The sequence below is a fragment of the Parasteatoda tepidariorum genome, chromosome 3, assembly GCF_982258835.1.
Source record: "Parasteatoda tepidariorum strain Cologne lab strain chromosome 3, Ptep-v5.0, whole genome shotgun sequence".
NCBI classification, from domain to species: Eukaryota; Metazoa; Arthropoda; class Arachnida; order Araneae; family Theridiidae; genus Parasteatoda; species Parasteatoda tepidariorum.
In genome coordinates, this window is record NC_141757.1 from 38,174,925 (window position 1) to 38,194,214 (window position 19,290).

Here is a 19,290-nt window from a genome sequence, read left to right on the forward strand (position 1 = left end):
GATCGTTTAAATAGCTGCTCGCCAGATTTTATTGCATTATAAAGAAAAGTAATTGATATTCGATTTTTGATTAATGTGGATAGTGGCATAGAATTGAGCATTGCGTCATGGTAAATGTTATTCCTACTAAGTGGAAGTAGTTGTGTTTTTTTTAAATATTATACCCTATTTTAATCACCCGCGGCAGCCCTTTATATATATTAAAAGCATTTCGCCTCATAATTGTTTTTAAATGAAGTTCTTTAAAGTCAGTTTCTTTAGCTAATTTTTATCACATTATTTTTATTGTTGAATTAACTCTGTATAACTGTTGATTACTGACTACTTACTGAAAGTTTAAATTTGCAAGTGCTAAACTCTCGATTTTAAAATCGCTATTCTAATTTATGACGTCAAAACGCCTCCTCCTGAAGTACACAAATTTAAATATATATATTTCTCTTAAACGGCGACAAAAAATTACTCATTTCTTTTTTGCGTTGGCAACCGGGAAATGAAATAAAAAAGCGTGAGCGCTGTCATAAGCATGAAATAGTAAACCTTACCTGTTTACAAATTTCCGAATGAAAATTCATGTGGACAACAAAAGTCTGAACTATAAGCTGGGAAGAATTAAAAAGTTAAAAGAGTAAATTTAATGTAAACAAAGTGTTCTATATTATGTTTTAGTTATGCAGGTTCAACAGTATATTCATTGAAAAATGAGTATTAATCGTGTTGTTACGTTTTTTAAGTTTTAAAAAAAATTTGCTCGAAGAGCAGAAGAAAGCAGATCTATACAGGTTGGTCCTAAAATATATGTTATGTAAAGGTAGGTAGAGGGGACATAAATAAGCATATTTCGGATAAGAATGTGTGTGCGGTAATGGCACATTAAAGCACTAGCTTGTAAAGCAGTATGAATCAAAGGAAACTGAAAAGACAAAAGAAAATTCGATTCCCTACCGGCTCAAGGCGGCATTACCGCACACACAATCCTATACGAAATATGCTTATTTATGTCCCCTCTACATACCTTTACATTTTTGACATATATTTTAGGACCACCGTGTATATATATATATGTCTGCCATTTTCTATGCTTTTTGTGAAGATTTATTCTAGAGGTAGCGAAGTTACTGTTTTAATATTTGGTTTTAGAAAAGGCCATAGTACGATTGACCAAATCTTATATTTTTGCCAGACTGTAAGAGACGCTCAGAACATGCGGCCCACTAATCATACTGTGGCTGCATTCTTGGATTTAACAAAGGCTTTTGACCGAGTGTGGCGAAATAAACTAATAATCAAGCTTTTTGATGACTTTAGAATTAGAGGTAACGCTCTCCCTTGGATTTCTGATTATTTAAGGGCCAGAACCATCAGAGTTAAATTTAATCAGACCCTCTCAAGAAATTTTAGACTCAGCCAGGGAGTCCCCCAGGGTTCCGTCTTGGGGCCTCTGCTCTTTTGCCTATTTTTTGCTGGCATCGAAGGGGTGATATCCATACATGGCAGTACTTTTACTTTCGTTACTTGTACCGCCGGTACAAGTAAAAAGTACGTACTTTTACTTGTACTTCGTTACTTTTTAAATTTAGTACTTTTACTTGTACTTTCGTTACTTTTTGAGGGAAAAAGTAAAAGTATTTGTAACGGAAATATCGAATGAAATCGTTACTTTTTTCTAAAACTCGGTAAGCTTTCATATAAAAAAAAATAAAATAAACTGTGAATGCAATATATATGCATTCACAGCTAACTTCGTGTTTAAATACCTTCTGTTTCAACTTATACTACACATTCAATTATTTTTTACTAGCTCAAAGATCACAAAGCTATCTGTTTGCTTTGTTTATGTTTGTGCTTTTAAAACGCTTTTCTATAGAGTAAAACAATTTTAAATCAATGGTAATTTAAATAAATAAAAATAATAAACTAAAAATTAAAATCAATAGATAAAATTTCTTTTTCGTGCAAATCCATAAAAAGTTTGATATTAAAATTATATTTGATTTTAAAATTATATTATACGATTACATTATAAAATTATATTATAATATTCTTGCGAATTTAAAAATAAATTAATATCCATAACTTTCAAAATTAAAAATAATTAAATAAATAACAACAATTTTGCAAAAACATTAAAGAACATAAGAATATTATTCAATGAAATTTCAGGTAACTTTGAATTTTCGATTTCCTAGAAATGTACTTTTAAATCGTTACTTTTTTTGTTTAGTACTTGTACTTTTACTTGTACTTTTTACTCGTTACTTTTTAAAACAAGAACTTTTTACTTTTTACTCGTTACTTTTTTTAAAAATACTTGTACTTTTACTCGTTACTTTTTAAAAGTAACGTTGCCATATATGGTGATATCTAAGAGATGTAATGTTGGTATTTTCGCCGATGATGTCGTCCTCTGGCACTCTGGCGCTGACATTAAGACTATTGAAGACAATATCAACCTCACTCTAAAAGATGTGAGTGACTTTGCTCAAAAACACAAACTGGTTTTTAACTCGTCTAAATCTGTTGTTAGTTTTTATACTACCAATAGGCACATATACAATTATAAACCTACTATTTGTTTTAACGGTCAAAATTTGCCTTACGAAAAGAATGCAAAATATTTGGGTTTTATTATGGACCAGGAGATTCTTGGCAATAAGCACATCGAACTGCTGGAATCGAGGTGTAGAAAGAGGTTAAATATCCTAAAATATATTTCTGGGCAAGACTGGGGAGCAGATGCTACAACTTTGAAATTAACATACACTGCACTTATTAGACCCATACTGGAATATGGGGCACCTATTTATTCCTGTGCTTCAGAGACAAACCTGAATAGATTGGAAAGAGTCCAAATTAGTGCTGCAAAAATTATTACAGGTTTGAGGCGTAGCTGTCCAGATAAAATTGTTCTGTTTGAATCTGAACTCCAACCGTTATACATGAGAAGGAACTCCAGTCTCAAGAAATACTACAATAAGCTCATCAGTTTTGGTGACCAGAACAGAACCTCTTACTATCTCAAAAATTGGAAAAATAACCATAGACTGAAGAGAAACAGTCCCTTCTCTTTGGCTGTTTCAAGTCATCTTGTAGACTTGCAATATCCCTGCCGAATTGAGCCTCACTCCTTGAGGTCACGTTTTAGCCCTGTTACTGATTTTTCAGGTATCCATTTCCATACGGAGCTGTTGTACCCGGCCTACAAAAGTAAAGACAACCCAGAATTTATGAAACAAATGGCTCTTGAAACTATTAGCCAAATACCATCAGATGCTTTACAACTATACACAGATGGCAGCAAGAGCGACGAAGGTCATTCAGGTAGTGGGGTTTTTATTAAAACACCCACGTACACATTGAGTCTCAAAATTAGAAATTCTGAATTTTGCTCAGTTTTCAGATCTGAGCTTATTGCGATTGAAAATGGCCTAAGACATGTTGAGAATATTGCTGAGCCTGACTTTAAGCATATATGGATACTGACGGATAGCAAATCTTCAATCCAACACCTTAGCAACTGGAGGAATGTTAGAGACAGGGCTGCGGCTTCAATTTTGGGGATGCTCTTCAGGCTCTCTGCGGACTTTGGAGTACACTTGCAATGGATTCCATCACACGTTGGAATCAAAGGTAACGAGATGGCGGACTCACTGGCTAAAGATGCTTCTTTGGAACCTCTACAGCCAGATCTACCTTCCACTTTCAACGAGGTCTTTTCAGAGTGCAAAAAAATGTTTATGGACCTCTGGAGGGTTCCTCCTCCGCATAGTTGGTATTTCAGAAAACGACCTGGAAGTGCCTTGCTTTTTGAGGGACCTAGAAGCCAGCAGACTTGTTTATCTCGCTTTGCAAGTGGACACTTGAGGTGTCTCTCGTATGTTCAGGGGCAAAAGACTTTTGGACTTTGCACTAAATGTAGGACTGCTCAGGCTTCGCCCGAGTATATTCTAAACTGTATCGATTTTAAGATCGACGAGGTTTTTTCAAAACCTCATCTGTTTTTAGACTTCCTGGACATTTTTGGACTTATGGAATTGGTCTAATTGGGATGGACCTCTTGGGGATTAGAAACAACAACAACATATATATTTTTTTTATTAATTTAAAATTATTTTCCACTTAGTTCCAGCTCTTCAGTGGTGAGGCGTTTAAAATGTTGGCAAAATTACAAAAAATTCTGAAAGCTTTGGTTTTTAAATGTCTACCACTCTATAAAATTTTTTACAGAAAGGATATATTTACTGAGAAAAAATATGTTCTAACAATTATAGTTCTGATAGCTCAAACATGAATTCAGGGATGCCAAATGCTCCGCTACCTGGGATAGTTTTAATAAAGTGGTAGGAAATTATGTAGTAAAATTCGTTAAAGAAAGATAGTTATGCCTACTTTTTAATCGAGTAACCAGTAAATTGTTATTTAGTGATGAAAACATTAATTAAAATGAAAAATACTAAACTAAAAGTAACTCAAATTTCGCTACCACTCGAAAATACTATTTTACAAAGCGGAGCAAGTTGGCATCCCTGTGAATTTAGCTTTACTCCAAATGCTCCGGATTCGTAAAAATGTTAAAAAAAAAAAAAAAAAAAAAAAAAAAGAACGGTACAGAACTACTACTAACTTAAATTTGCGGATTTTCGGTTAATTTTACCAACTTTTTAAAAGGTGCAACACAACATAACTGTTACAGAGTGGCGTGTCACGTAAGCCTTTATATTATTCAGAAGTAATTGGTGAGTAAAAACCCTAGAAAACGAATTTACTAAATCAAGAATCATATTTTAAAAGAATATCATTCGAAAATATTTATCCGCTGTCCGGAGCAAGTTGGCATCTCTGTTTACTAGGGAGAGAGAGAGCTTCTTCTGAAAGCGATAAGGTTTGAATTCTATGAAGGTGTCATCAACATAAAAAGTAATTTATAATGATCAATTTACGCGCAACTTTTTTTAGAATTTTCCAATTTTTCTTTTCAGTTTTGTAACATTTTAAAGAAAAGTTATTTCAATCCATAATGTCCCCAGAATACAAAGCTAATTCTTAATGCATGCATCATTCTTCTTTTCATTGTGTCCGATTTCAATCACTTTCATCGCCATCTGCCAACTTTTCTTAACCTCTTTTAATTTCATGGCACATTTGCCAGCATTTGAATAAGAGAATTGGTGACTTTTCCTGCAGGATCTTGTTATCTTCAGTTTAATACTTTATCTGTTAAGTCTTTTACCATTTATCCCTTTGTTTAAAATGATGGAATTCAAGTTCTATTGTGTGTCTCATTTTTTCAGTATTTTTTAAAGAGCATTCTTTAGTTTTAAAATGTTTCTTTAAAAGTACGGAGATGTTCCTGACAAAAAGATATTTTATTTTCTAACATAAATTAATTATAATTTTTTTGACAATGTTTGGTATTTAAGCCGCGAAAGTTTTACAAATTGAACTCTAATCAATTTCATGTTGGCCAGCAACTCAATATTAGCGAGTTTTCTTTCTTTATCTTGTTATCTTCAATTTTCTTCATATCTATTAAGCCTTTTTTTTAAATTTTTTTATTCTTTGCTTATAATGATGGAACTCTTAATTCTCTTATTTATAATGATGGAACTCTTAATTCTTTTATTTACAATGATGGAACTTTTAATTCTTTTGCGTCACACTGTTTTCCTACTTTTTTTTAAATAAAAAACATGTTTTAATTATGTTTACAACATGTTTAATTCTTGATAGTTTGTTTTCAGAGAAATTCACTATAAACTTTTTTTAAAAGCCAATTTTCGATATTTTTGCTTCGAAATTTTTGCATATGATTTAAATTATTATTGTGTGCACGCTTGAGAGCATCTTATTAGCTCCAAATTTTCTTCTTAGATCTTTTTATCTTCAGTGACTACTTATCTATTAAGCCTCGATTATTTATTTATTTTTTTACTGTCTATTCATATTTATGGAACTCTAGTTCTATTGTGTCTCTTTCTTTCTTACTTTGTATTTTTTTGTCATTTTGTTTTATGCTATTAATTAATTTGTTTATAATAAATTCATATTCCCTGTATCATACTTTTTCTTTACTTTTTAAGAAAACGTTAATTGAAAAGTTTTGATAATTTGCTTTTAGAGAAAATCATTATAAACGCTTTGTTAATACCAATTTTTCATATTTTTGCTGCAAAATTTTTGAAAATGATTTAGATTATTATTATGTGCATATTTGCGAGTATCTTGTCATCTCCGACTTTTTTTACTTGTTCTTGCTGTCTTCAGTTTTCTTCTTATCGATTTTTTTCACTATTTATTCCTTTATTTATAATGACAGAACTCTAGTGACACAGTACTAACGTAAATTATCCTCAATGGTAGACGGATCATGGGTTAGAGTCCCCTTTGCTGTCAGCCTAACCATGGGAGGTTTTTGTGGCTTTCCTCTCCATGTAGCGCAAATGCGAGTTAGTGCCATCGAAAAATTCTCCCCGAAGGCAAAATTTCTCAAAATTTGTTATCCTGGAGTTCCCCTCTCTTCTGGATTGGGTTCAAAGATACAAGGTTACGGCATTGAAAAGTCGTAAAACTCAAAATTGATGTTGGCTGTTCAACGACGGTAATGAAATAAAATAGTATTATTAATAATAAAAATAACGTAAATTAAGAGTCTTTTTGTTTTAGTTAATAAAAAATTGTATGTTAGCCATTTTTTGTTTAAAAAAATTGGTATTTGTAATTAAAATATCGGTAATTTAAAAAAAATTCGGTAAATTTGATATCGGTAATTTTTAAAAAAAAAAGTATTTTATAATTGACACATACAATTCGTCTGCTGTAATATGCTAAATGAACTATAGTTAAGTTTTCTGCCGTGCATTCAAAAAAACAACAGATTTCGATAAAAATGGCTTGACAACTATTTTCTTTCTATTGCTAATACTATGAAATCTAATATCGAATTTTAAATAACTGATAAAAAAAAAAATTATTTCCGCAAAAATATAAGCTGTATATAGCTTATGAAACGAAGATGCCAAGTATATTAAAATCTCCATCTTAAATTTTTTGTCGCTTTCATTGATTTTTCTATTGCACAGTTTAGATATTAATGAAAACATGAAACTGATAATCGTTTCGGATATTTATTATTTTTTGATTAAATTTATATCTTCGTAAGATATCTATTTTTGAAATCAACCTAAATATAACCTTAGGTATGGATATTTATTGACTCGTATGCATACATTTCGAGAATTAAGAGATGTAAAAAGCGGAAACTGCTAAGCAAATTTTCTTGAAAATAAAATTTATTTTTGCTTAAATAATAAGAAGGTCGATATCTTTCACTTTAACGTGAAACTGTAAATGATGAAAGAAGAAGAAAAAAAAGCAAGAAAAAGCTCAATTGCTAATGAAAGAATACAATTTAATAAGAATAAATTTAAGAGGAAGAAACAATACAAAACCACGGTAGCCGAGGAGCTGTTAGTGGCTAAAGGTGGTAATGTGTGTACTTAAATCTCGTCATTTTCTTTTTTTTTTTTCATTATTAATTTCCGCTCCATAATTTTTACTGGCAAATGAGCCTTTTTAATTTCTCTAACAAATTTTTGTTTTTATCATTCATACGTTATTGTTCATCCATTTGTATTTGCACGTGTTGCTAAAAATAAACCAGCTTTTCTCCTATTCATACTGCGAAATAGAACGAATTTTTATTTTAAGCATATTTTTCGGTTTAGTTTTCTAGGGATTATTCGTTACATTCCAATAAAATTCTGTAATATAAGTCTTTTTCATTTTTAAATTCGTATACAAAACCTAAAAGAAAAACATATACGAAATTTTATTTAAAAATTCTTAACGCTTAAAGTTTTATTTTTACCGAAGTTTCGAACAAAAATATAAAAATTTTTTTTTGAATGACCTTTAACCGGGCCATATTTGCCCCGGGCCCGGATGCATTTCACACTCTGCATCTCTGTCATTTTTGCCAACGGGCAAACGAGATATGTGTAGTAAAAAGTTAAATCTAAAAATATTAAACGGATGCCGAAAAAAATAGTGAGAAGGGAAAAAAGATAGCTAAAATCTCTATACTCTAAAATGCCCGAACTTCCTTGAAATATTTACTTTTTTCTGTACCGAATAAAGTACTTTATCCAAACGCGAAACTTGTGCTCAGTTATTTAAGAAGCCAGCTTATTCCTATATCTGTTTTACAGTTATTGCTTGACGGTTCGTTTTTTTGATAGGACAAAAATATTAGTAGCCCGATTATTATATTATTTATTTATTTATTTGGAAAAAGTAAATTATCGGCAAAAGCAACTATATATTTTGAATATGGGGGTTACCGATTTAAACATAGGATACGGAGTACCAAGACAGAAGACATATCTGCTTCTCATCTAAATTGAACAATATAAAATGAGAGAAGAGGGTGGGGTGAGAAGGGTGCGAAATGTAAACAAATGATAATGTAATAAGATACATGATAAGATAAAGAAAATACTAAAAATAACATGGGATAAGAAAAAGCTATTTAAAATACTTACGTATATACAAATTATCTAGAATATTTGAAAAATCAATGATCATCTCGAATTCCTTCGATCTCACGCCTACCCTCCGAAGGGGTGCGGAGTGACACAGTTCATATTGATGCGTTGAGTACATTAATTTGAGTTTGAGGGGTTAACCCTTTCTAAGGCCGTGGTAAATATACTTACCACCACTTTTTAAGGCCCACGGGGAACTTTTTTACCACTTTTTTTCTTACCAACTCATTTGTTAATAACTTCAGCTTTCTTGAAGTGCGTTTGAATAAAATTGGTAACCATTTGTTAATTTAAGAAAACACGTATAAAAGTTATAAAATACATAATTTCTTTTGAAGTTTGTAGCATTTATGAAATTTATTTCATAAATAACGAAAAATTAAATTCAATAAGATCCTAATAGGTCGTGTTAAATATACTTACCACCAAAAATGGCATTTTTATGAACTAAATGAGATTTTTTTCTTGCATCAATTACTATTCTTAAAACAATTTCAATTCCAAAAATACTTTAATTTACCTTTACTAGAAATAAATGGCCCATTAAAGGGTTAAAGTATTTAGATAAAAACCCGTCACTAAGAAAAATGGCTGTGGCTGAATTGAATTTGGAATTTTCATCAATTCGAAATAGAAGGTTCTTGAATAGGGGGATGGGGGATATTCAGGGCTCTTGTACCTCGAAAAAAAAGCAAAAGCTGGCAGTTTACGGAAGGAATAACGACAAAAAAAAAGTCAGAAGTTTTTTCTACAAAAAGGAAACATTCCTGAATGTACCTTACAACAAGTCTCGGTAGTTATTACTCTTTTATTAATCCCGAAAAGTTAAATATGATATGATAACCAACTCTCTAATTTCTCAGCTGGGTCAATGCCAAGCCACCAAATGTATTGGGTTGTCCAAAAAGTTGATGCAGATTTTCGATAGTCCAGCTCTCAAAGGTACGTCAAAATATTCTAGTGGTCTATTTAAATCGAGGCAACTACTTCTTTAATATAGATAATATTTATCTGGAACATATCAAACTACGACATAAATTTCCGAATCTTTGTACTAATCGATTAAGTTTAATAATTCAATTTTAAACACAAGAAATAAGTTTTGTAGTATAAATGTTGCTATAACCCGAATATTTTACGGAACCTTTGGGAGCTCCACCTATCGAGAATTGGCACGAACTTTTTTGACGACCTAATACTTGAGTATAATATCTAATTGTAGAAGAACATTTGTATAAATTAAAACTCCAATACGTATTTTTATTGTGTCAAGTGAATATTCTGTTACCTACCTTTTTAGTTTAAAAAAAAAGAAAAGAAAAACGGGCATTGACTAGATTTGAGTTTAATATGTTATTAATACGTTGGATGGCATGGGGGTCATTGGTGACCGGCACTGAGTTCTTTCGTAGTGCCACAGGGGTCACCGGTGACCGGCGAAGCCAAGATTATTAGAAACACATAATTCGAGTAAATTTTTAAATATTATTATCGTTACTAAAATGGATTGAAGGATTAATGCAATATATAGAACACACAAAAATAGTTTTATTTATATACACTGAGATGCCAACTCGCTCCGGACAGCGAATAAATATTTTCAAGTGGTAGTTTATTGTGATTCTGGGTTATAATAAATTCAATTTTGTGGATTTTTATCCACCACTATTTCTAAGCAATTCTTAGATTTATATAATTCACAACTCTTTATATAATTCACAACAACTTTTTTTCCGATATGTCATGCTAAACCTTTTAAAAAACCAACAAAATCTGTCTATTATTTACAAATTTAGTTTCTAGTTATTTACCGTTGTGGCCAGACGGGCAAGCCATGTAAAATTAACGTGGCATTCAACGTGTTAAAATGCTACGGTGGTTAGAACTACATTGTTTCAGTGTAGGAGTCCTGTTAAAGACTCACTTATGCTAAAACTTTTGTTCTTTTTGGAAAAAAAGAGCTGTCTTTTTAAAAAGAAGATAGGTTTTAAATCAAGCAATCGTCATTATCATTAACGATTATCTGGATGCCTGAGGCCATTTACGGCCTTTACAATTCCACATTAACGCAATTTTCTGTGTTAGAAGTTAAAAAGATTCATTTAAATTATTGAAATGACCTGTAGACTTTATATCTAATTTCAGCCAAAAATATACGAAACATGTCATACTTTTCTTTACACTTTTTTTAAATTTATTTTTAAGAAAAATCTGCAATCTAAGTTAGACATTAATAAAAAAAAAACTCTACAGACTCTAATAAATAATTAACTCACAACCAGTTTGCAAGTCCTCTCTTTCCTGAAACTATACTCTAAAAATTACTTTACGGCCAGTTTTAGTCTTTATGAATTAAATTTAAAGTTACTTTGTTCTCACTAATTATAAACTATAACGCACATAATTTTTGTTGCAGATTTTTGAAAACTAACAATACCACTTGTTCCAACCTCGGTAGCAGCTTGAAGACAACTCAGATCCGACTTCAGATCAATGAGAAGTGAAGCGGCTGGTGCGCAATCGCGACCGTCTCGAAATCTTTAACACTGCCCCTAACCGACAGCAGGTTGTTACATATTTATATAATAACAAAAAATAGAAATGAAATAAATAAAACATGCAGATGAACGTCAATACAATCTTCCTATAGAAAATTAACCCCTTGGGGACGGGTGATTCAGAAAAGCATTCGTACAAAATCAGAATGTAATTAAATAAAAAACAGTAACTTAAATGTAGTCGTTGCTAATTTGACATAGTTACTTTGCTTTTACTTTAATTATTGTTAATTTAATCATGTATATAATCAATGTTAATTAAAAGTATAACTAAATAGTTTTATTTTGAACAAAGTAATGGTGAATTAAATAAATCAAACAATTATAACTCCGCCCACAAATAAACTGCTAAAGAATTAATCTGATTAAAAGTTTTATCTTTTTATAATCAATGTTAATTCAAAGTATAACTAGTTTTATTTTGAACAAAGTAATGGTGAATTAAATAAATCAAACAATTATAACTCCGCCCACAAATAAACTGTTAAAGAATTACTGTGATTAAAAGTTTTATCTTTTTACCCTGGTTGATACGGTTTTATGCTGGCACGTATTTGTGACAGTCGACGGGAAAGGGTTAAACAAAATAATAAATGAAAGAAATTGGACATTAAAATTGGAATTCAAAAAATATTGATTTTTCGAAACTGAAATATTTTAAACTTGAGGTTATAAAAAATTATAACGAATTTTTAGCCGTTTTTTTTTCAATGACAAATTGTAAACAAATTACATTTTAACAGCTTGAAAAATATTTAGATTTCTCTTGATGTCAATAAAAACACGACACTATTTAGGTTGCATAATAGGACCTTGCACGTTTTTAACCTAGATCTATTGAGACTAAAAATAGCATCAATTAAAGAAAAATCACGGTGAGTCAAGGGTTAAAGGTTGATTTCACCTCATCAACATCCTTATTATTATTCCTAAAGTCTCTCATTGATGTGAATGAGTGACCTGATAAAAGGGCTCACGGGTGACCTAGTGCCCGCAGTCAAGGTCAGTTGGGGCGCATCGACGAACACACACCATCCCGGATCATAAGGAACTGATGATCAACTTCATCTTTCTTTTCTCCTTCATTGCGCCAATTGGCGAAATTCTAAGACAGGGATGTGTGAAGCCACACAACGGAAATTCGGCGGATATTAAATTTTTCCTTTTTCTGGTTTCTTTAATTTAATGGTTTACGGCAAAGTAAAGATGAAGAAATAAGCTGTGAAGTTTTAACGCTTCTTAAAAGAAAAAGAATTGCCACACTATTTAAAGAAGTTTTCGACTAGACTTAAAATTTTTAAGTAGGATGTAGACTGTAGGCAGAGATGCCAACTGCTCCGGACGCGCCAAAATAATTAAAAAAAACGGTAAATAACTAGAAAGTAAATTAGCAAATATTTGACTAATTTTGCTTGCTTTATAAAGGGCATAGCGTGACATAGGTGTTATGAAGTGGTGAATTATTTAAGCCTATGAATTATTTAGAAATAGTGGTGGATAAAAATCTACTAAATTGAATTTATTAAACCAAGAATCACAATTGATAAACTACCACTTTAAAATATTAATTTGCTGTCCGGAGCAAGTTGGCATCTCTGACTGTAAGTTATAAGAAGAATTTCTGTAATTGAATAGTATATATTCATGACCAGAATTCTATAGTATATTACAAATTAAAATTGAATTCAATTTTATTATTTATCAGTTTATTTATTTGTAATTTTTCATTTTTATACATTAAATCAAATTTATATTTTCAATTAAATTTAACAATTGTGGTAAAATTTCTATTTGTTGTTGTTATTTTACGTCGCACTAGAGCTGCACAATGGGCTATTGGCGACGGTCTGGGAAACATACCGGAGGATGATCCGAAGCCATGCCATCACAATTTTGATCCTCTGCGGAGGGGATGGCACCCCCGCTTCGGTAGCCCGACGACCTGCGCGCGAAGTCGAGCACTTTACGTTAGCACAGTTTAACGAGGACCAATTCCGCACACCCTCAGTCCCTACGCAGACTGATCCAAGTGGTCACCCACCCGCACACTGACCGTAGCCAGTGATGCTTGACTTCGGTGATCTGCTGGGAACCGTGTCTTAATTATCAGTCCACTGCGGGAAGTAAAATTTCTAGTTCTGATTAGTATATAGAACTAAATGTTTTAATTTTGGTGTGAGTTTTAGAAATAAGAAATAACTAATTAAGTAAATTTGTTAATAAAATACCATGCAATAAAGTAATTATAAAAATAATTAAAACAGCTTAAATACATATACATCCACATAAGAAAAATATCTTATCTTAAGAAAAGATCCTTTAAAGATCTTATGCTGCAATTAAGATAATAATTAAATTAATTATTCACTTTGGTTCCTCTTTACATGACTATAGAATTTTTTTGTGGATAGAAAAAAAATATTTTGAAGAGATAATAAAACAGTTTAGGTACAGCGCTATATCGGAGAAAATCAATACTCTTGTTAAAGCTATATGCTGTAGTTAAAATTATAAATAGATTAAATTAATTAATAGACTAAATTAATTAATAATTTTTGTAACTTTTTTTTATCTGAAATTTTTAGAAGTTTCAAAAAAAGATCGAGAAATCATAAAATTTTAACTGAATCAGTATATCTAGTTAGGGCTGTCATTTTTATAGACTTCGCGAAAAAATTTCTCCCAAATTTTATGTTCTAATATATTATTTTTTGTTTAGTAAATTGATTTAAATTTCTTTCTTCAAACATTACACTATATGTGTCATGTTTCGACATTTTTCTAACACCATTAAAATTATTTTGTTTTATATCTGCTTTAAGGTAATAGACACTGTTTTAATACTTGCAACGATTATGATTAAGACTTCTAAATATTGATAGACTGAAAGTGAAGTTTCTAGTTGCATCATTCCATAAAATGAGTAGTTAGGCGTATTTTTATTCTTCACTCAATTTTCAGAAAGCGGCACCAAGCTGAAAACGTCATACGAATTCCTCAATAGATGGCGCTAAGTAATACCTTCCTTGCTGGCTGAGTTTTTCATCTGAAAAAATGACTCTCTTCCTTACTCACATTTCACAAATGAGCTTGAATTTAACTAAATTTGATTTAAGTGTGATCTGATTTGATATATTAACAAAATTTGTTAGTTATTTCTTTTTTTTGCAATAATATTTTATTGGCGTTAAAAATATTGGTGCGAAAATCATTTTGTAACATTTAAATACTTAAAAGAGCCATATGTAACTATTACCTTTCCAATAAAATACATCTAATTATTCACCATCCACTTTTTCTCTCTAAGTTATCGAATGTTGATCACTCTTAACGGTAGCGCATTAATGATCATCCCGTGATTAATTAAGGTATTTAAAGGTACTACAGAGAAACCATCTGCTCCAGACACGCCAAAATAATAAAATAAAAAACGGTAAATAACTACAAAGTAAATTCTGAAAATATTTGACTATTTTTTATTGCTTTTTAAAAGGCATGACATAAGTACTATAAAATAGTGAATTATACAAGGCTGCGAATTATTTAGAAATAGTGGTGGATTTAAATCTACTAAATTTAATTTATTAAACCAAGAATCACAATTGATAAACTACCACTTTAAAATATATATTTGCTGTCTGTAGCAAGTTGGCATCTCTGGTACTACAGCATTTTTATGGTGACCGGATTAGTTAGAAGATTTTATTTTTATATTTAATGTGATAGCGAAATTCAGGCGTTGTTATTCTTTTTTTTTTTCAATTAAAAGTGATTTAAATTATTTTTTACTACCACTACATTTAAATATTTTAAGCATATATATATATACTAAACTTTTCTCTCTATTTTATTATAGTACTTAAAAGTATTAAATTACAATGAAACACCAGCGTATGCTCTCGATTTAAATGGTTTTTCCATATCACAGGAAAAAAGTTTACTTTAAAGATAATCATTTGATAATATGCGATAGTTAAAATTATTATTTTCAAATACTGCTTACACCGGTTTATTTAGAAACATTCTCCTTATTTTTAACATCAAAAGTTCGATCTTTGATTGGAAAAATTCTTTTTCAACGTTATGATGATAGAAAAAAATATTGCGTCATTTAAATCCTGTAGCAATAAGTATATTTTTCCAGACAATGTAAAGCATCAGAGGAAGTAAACTTTTTTAAGGTGTTTTATTATCGATTTCTGTATTACAATCATTGTTTCCGATAAATCAAAAATTTCAATAACTTTAGTTGCACAGATGGACAGTCCGTCATCCCGTGTGACATAATCGTTAAAGTCCATCCCAGGAGCGACTTCTTCTGCATGGTCAAATGGAAAGATGATTTCTTCATCACTTTCCACTTGAGTGCTTGGAAATCCCTCTTTCTGAAAGCATTTTTCCATTGTATTTGTAGATACTTTGTCCCGAGATTGTATGTCCTACAGTCTTAGTACTGCCATACTTAAGGTACAGGTTAAAATCATCCATCACTCATCATCTGCACCAGAGCACCAGTGAGGTGTGGGGCTGTACCCTCCCACGGCGAAAATTGCTGGTTACAAAAAAGTATTTTTCTGTTTCGGACAAGATGGATATTGTGGTCATCGGAAAAGCAATCAAATATTTTTCTAACCCAAATCAACGGTAAAAAAAAATTTAGACATCAAGATATCTATGATGGAGCTTGAAGTTTTGCATTATCTAGATTCTAGACTAGATACTTATCTGGGAAAGATAAACTGGTAGTAAGAATATTTCATTTCTACCTTTTTTTTTCTCCAGCAGAAACGTTTACTACTTCTTTTTCTTGTATGTAATGTAGGTATTTAGTTTGGAGGTTACTCTCTAAAATTATATTATAAATTTCAATGCGTAATGGTGGTTACAGATAGTCTTCTTCGTTCGAATAAAAGGTGCATTGCAGAGATGGCAACTTGCTATAAACAGCGGACAAATATTTTCGAGTGGTAGTATTTTAATCTGTAATTCTTAGTTTAGTAAATTCGATATTTAGAAATTTTACTCCCCACTACTTTAAATAATTCAAAGGCTTACGTAATACGCCACTTTGTTACGATTAAAACGTGCTAAGCGTTTCAAAAAGTTTGTAAAATTAACCGAAAATTTGTCAATTTCATTTTGCAATTCTCTACTTTTATTCTCAAAGAATTTTTTGAATCCGGAGCAATTACATACCTGCCAACTTTTACGCATTTGGCGTAAAATTTTATTTTTATATTTAAAGTGGTAGTAAATATATACTATTTTTTCCTTTATAAACTTAATTTTTAAATGATTTTGATCACCACCATTTTTAAAAAACTTACGCATATATATTAATATGCGTAACCCCTCTCAACTACTTCCCACTCTCAACTACTTCAGTTCAAGCATTTTCAATTACAACCTATTTCGTTGCTTAAAATTGAAATTTTAATTCCATTTTAATACCAGTGGGAAAAATCGTAATTGAAGGGATTAAAAGTTGGCAGGTATGCAATTAGCATTTTGTACTTGATGCTAGATAATTTAGATAGCTCACTACCACGCAAAATGTTATTTATATAAAGATTGAAAATAGAAAAAAGCTGGTAAGAAAATCATTGTAATCTCATTTTACAATAATTTGAGTTCGAGAAATATCTGTGACTAACAAGATTGTATTTAACGTTTATAACATGCACTGATGTTCATTATTTATTTATATTTTGCTTTATAACCGGCGTGGAACAATCGAAAATTGCTGTTCCTGGAAAGGTTAAGTTCGGTTCAAAAACTATATACTAAAATTTGCCGTGTTTCGGATCATTTCGCCAACTTTTTGAACGACTGAACATGGCTTAACAGTGACAAAGTGGCGTATCACATAAGCGTTTGAATTATTTAGAAGTGGTGGTGAGTATAAACCCTTTAAATCGAATTCACTAACTCAAGAATCATGCATTAAAATCCTACCATTCCAAAATATTTATCCACAGTCCGCAGCAAGTTGGCATGTCTAGTGCATATAGAACTTTAAAAAAAAATAATAATAAATAAAATAAAAAAATATATTAAAAAATAAACGAGATAAAGTAATTAACTAAGGAGTTATGCATTCCGCCTTGTTTTCAGTCCTGGTAAAGGATTGTTTGGATCCTGTAAAAGTGGAAAAACTGGTAGTAAAATCATTTCCTGTCTAACTTGATTTGTGGGAAATGAAGAGCACTGGTTAGCAAGACTTAATAAAAGTAATAGCATGTACGCTAGGCTTCTTATATGTTGAAAATAATTGGTTATAAATGTGGATAATTACGGGCATTCATTCCTTGAGAAAACATGGTAGAAATTATATGGTTTTACTACCCGTTGTTTTCTCTTTTCCGGGATGCAAACAGGAATAAAATATTCTTACCACTAATTTTATATCTCTTTTGAATAAATAACAAACCTGAATATTGGGCGAATAAACATTTTGCTTCACATAATTTATTTTATTAACTAGCTTAGATTTAGTTCAGAAGCCGTATAATATTCTAAAAATAGATCTATCTGATTTTATTTGTTTTACGGTCCTAAAATTCATTGCGTAAAAACATGCGCCTTTTATAGACAATTACTGAAGTGGACTCATAGTTAAATTCGAAACATCCAAGGTAAAGTTTTCGTTCGTTTTGGTTGGAGAAGTCTACCTGTTAGAATCTGCTTCAACTTATAGTAAAACGATGACGTAACGTGTTCGGCAACCCTTGTTCCGGGTGAGGTGTAACGGAGGGTCATTAGTGTAGCGGGTCATCTTACTCTTGAGCTGCTCACGAACGGGTCACCTCGTCACTCCCGCGCATCTTTGTGTTGTCACGTGACTTTTATTTTCCGAAATCACATATGTTTCTAAAATTATAATTGTAAGACGATTTTGCTTTTGAACAAATGTGCATTTCAATTACTTTACAATATCTGAGGTTTTTGAGGAATATTCGTCCCATAGTAATGAACTAAAATAGAAATTTTTAAAGCAAATGAGTATTAAAACTTATATCGAAACTTTAAAACATTACCATTTGCTTGAATGATATATTTGTTTCCAATAAGGGGTAAAAAAATTCTAGGGGATCAAGGCCGTACTTAAAAGGGGTAGGACAGGGACAATTGTCCTGGGCCCGGGACTGCTGAGGCCCTGACCAAAATTTCTTACAAAAAATATATATTGTAAATATATAAAATATCGATCTATCTATATACACTGATTAGTCCTTTTAAAAATAAAATTGCTGAGAATTTCTTTATGTCTATATGAAACTACAATTTTGAAAAGGATCTTCAAAAATTCTGCACATTGTGAAAATAAGGCTTTTAGTGCTTTGAGGAACAAAAGGTTTGAGGGCACAAAAGATTGAAGAAGATTTTATCCTGGAGCCCGTGTAACCTTTGTTCTGTTTTGGAAGAATTAGTTACCTTCTTTTTTGACTGCAGTGAAGCTTTCGTGGGCCCAGCATAAACTCACATCAATGGAGTGGGAGCATAGCTTGGAGTAGTACTCGGTTTTACTCCAAGAGCAGAGGTAGTAATAGAACCGTGCTACATTGGACTAAATCTTTATTGTTTGTTAAGGTATGAATCTTTAATAAACTGATCAAAAAATAATTTTTGAAACTGTAATGGCCAATAAATAAGGCTAGTTTAAAAACAAAAGAGCATTAGAGAATTTACATAGTAATACAAACTTACGCACACAACACCGTGAATGAATCAACAACGTCCTTCTTCCTGCCTAGTTAAGTGCAATTCAGAGTTTGTCTACTAAAGAACAGAACCAGGTACCGTGGAGGTACTCTGTCTCATCATTATTGCTTACGATTTTTCGCAGTGAAGTAAATTTATTAAAGTAATTTAGAAAATTTCTAAATTTCGACATCAGTTCAAACATTACACATCATTAGCAGAGTTCGTATATATATTTTTAACTCTTTATTTCGTGGTGGTTACAATAATTTCAAATCATTTTTTTTAAAATCTAGAATTGTACGTTAAAACATAAAGCTTGTTGACATTTAGAAAAATTCGCTGGTATGTTTATGTTATATTTTTTTAATGCCCTTTTTTTATAACACTTATTTGGTGAAATATATCTGTTTGAAATTTATTTGGAGTACAATAGAATTAAAAATTTCAAGAATTGATGTTTAGTTCTAGAAATGTAATCTGTTAAA

At 31.2% G+C, this 19,290-nt stretch overlaps 1 protein-coding gene across 1 annotated transcript; it reads left to right on the forward strand.

Moving 5' to 3' along the window:
• The first annotated feature begins 2,354 nt into the window (after positions 1–2,354).
• LOC147813752 (uncharacterized) lies at positions 2,355–15,619 on the forward strand. The gene is made up of 3 exons (XM_087160081.1): positions 2,355–3,710; positions 9,407–9,485; positions 15,516–15,619. The coding sequence occupies exons 1-3, from the start codon at positions 2,355–2,357 to the stop codon at positions 15,617–15,619; spliced, it is 1,539 nt and encodes a 512-aa protein (XP_087016207.1).
• Positions 15,620–19,290: the final 3,671 nt, after the last annotated feature.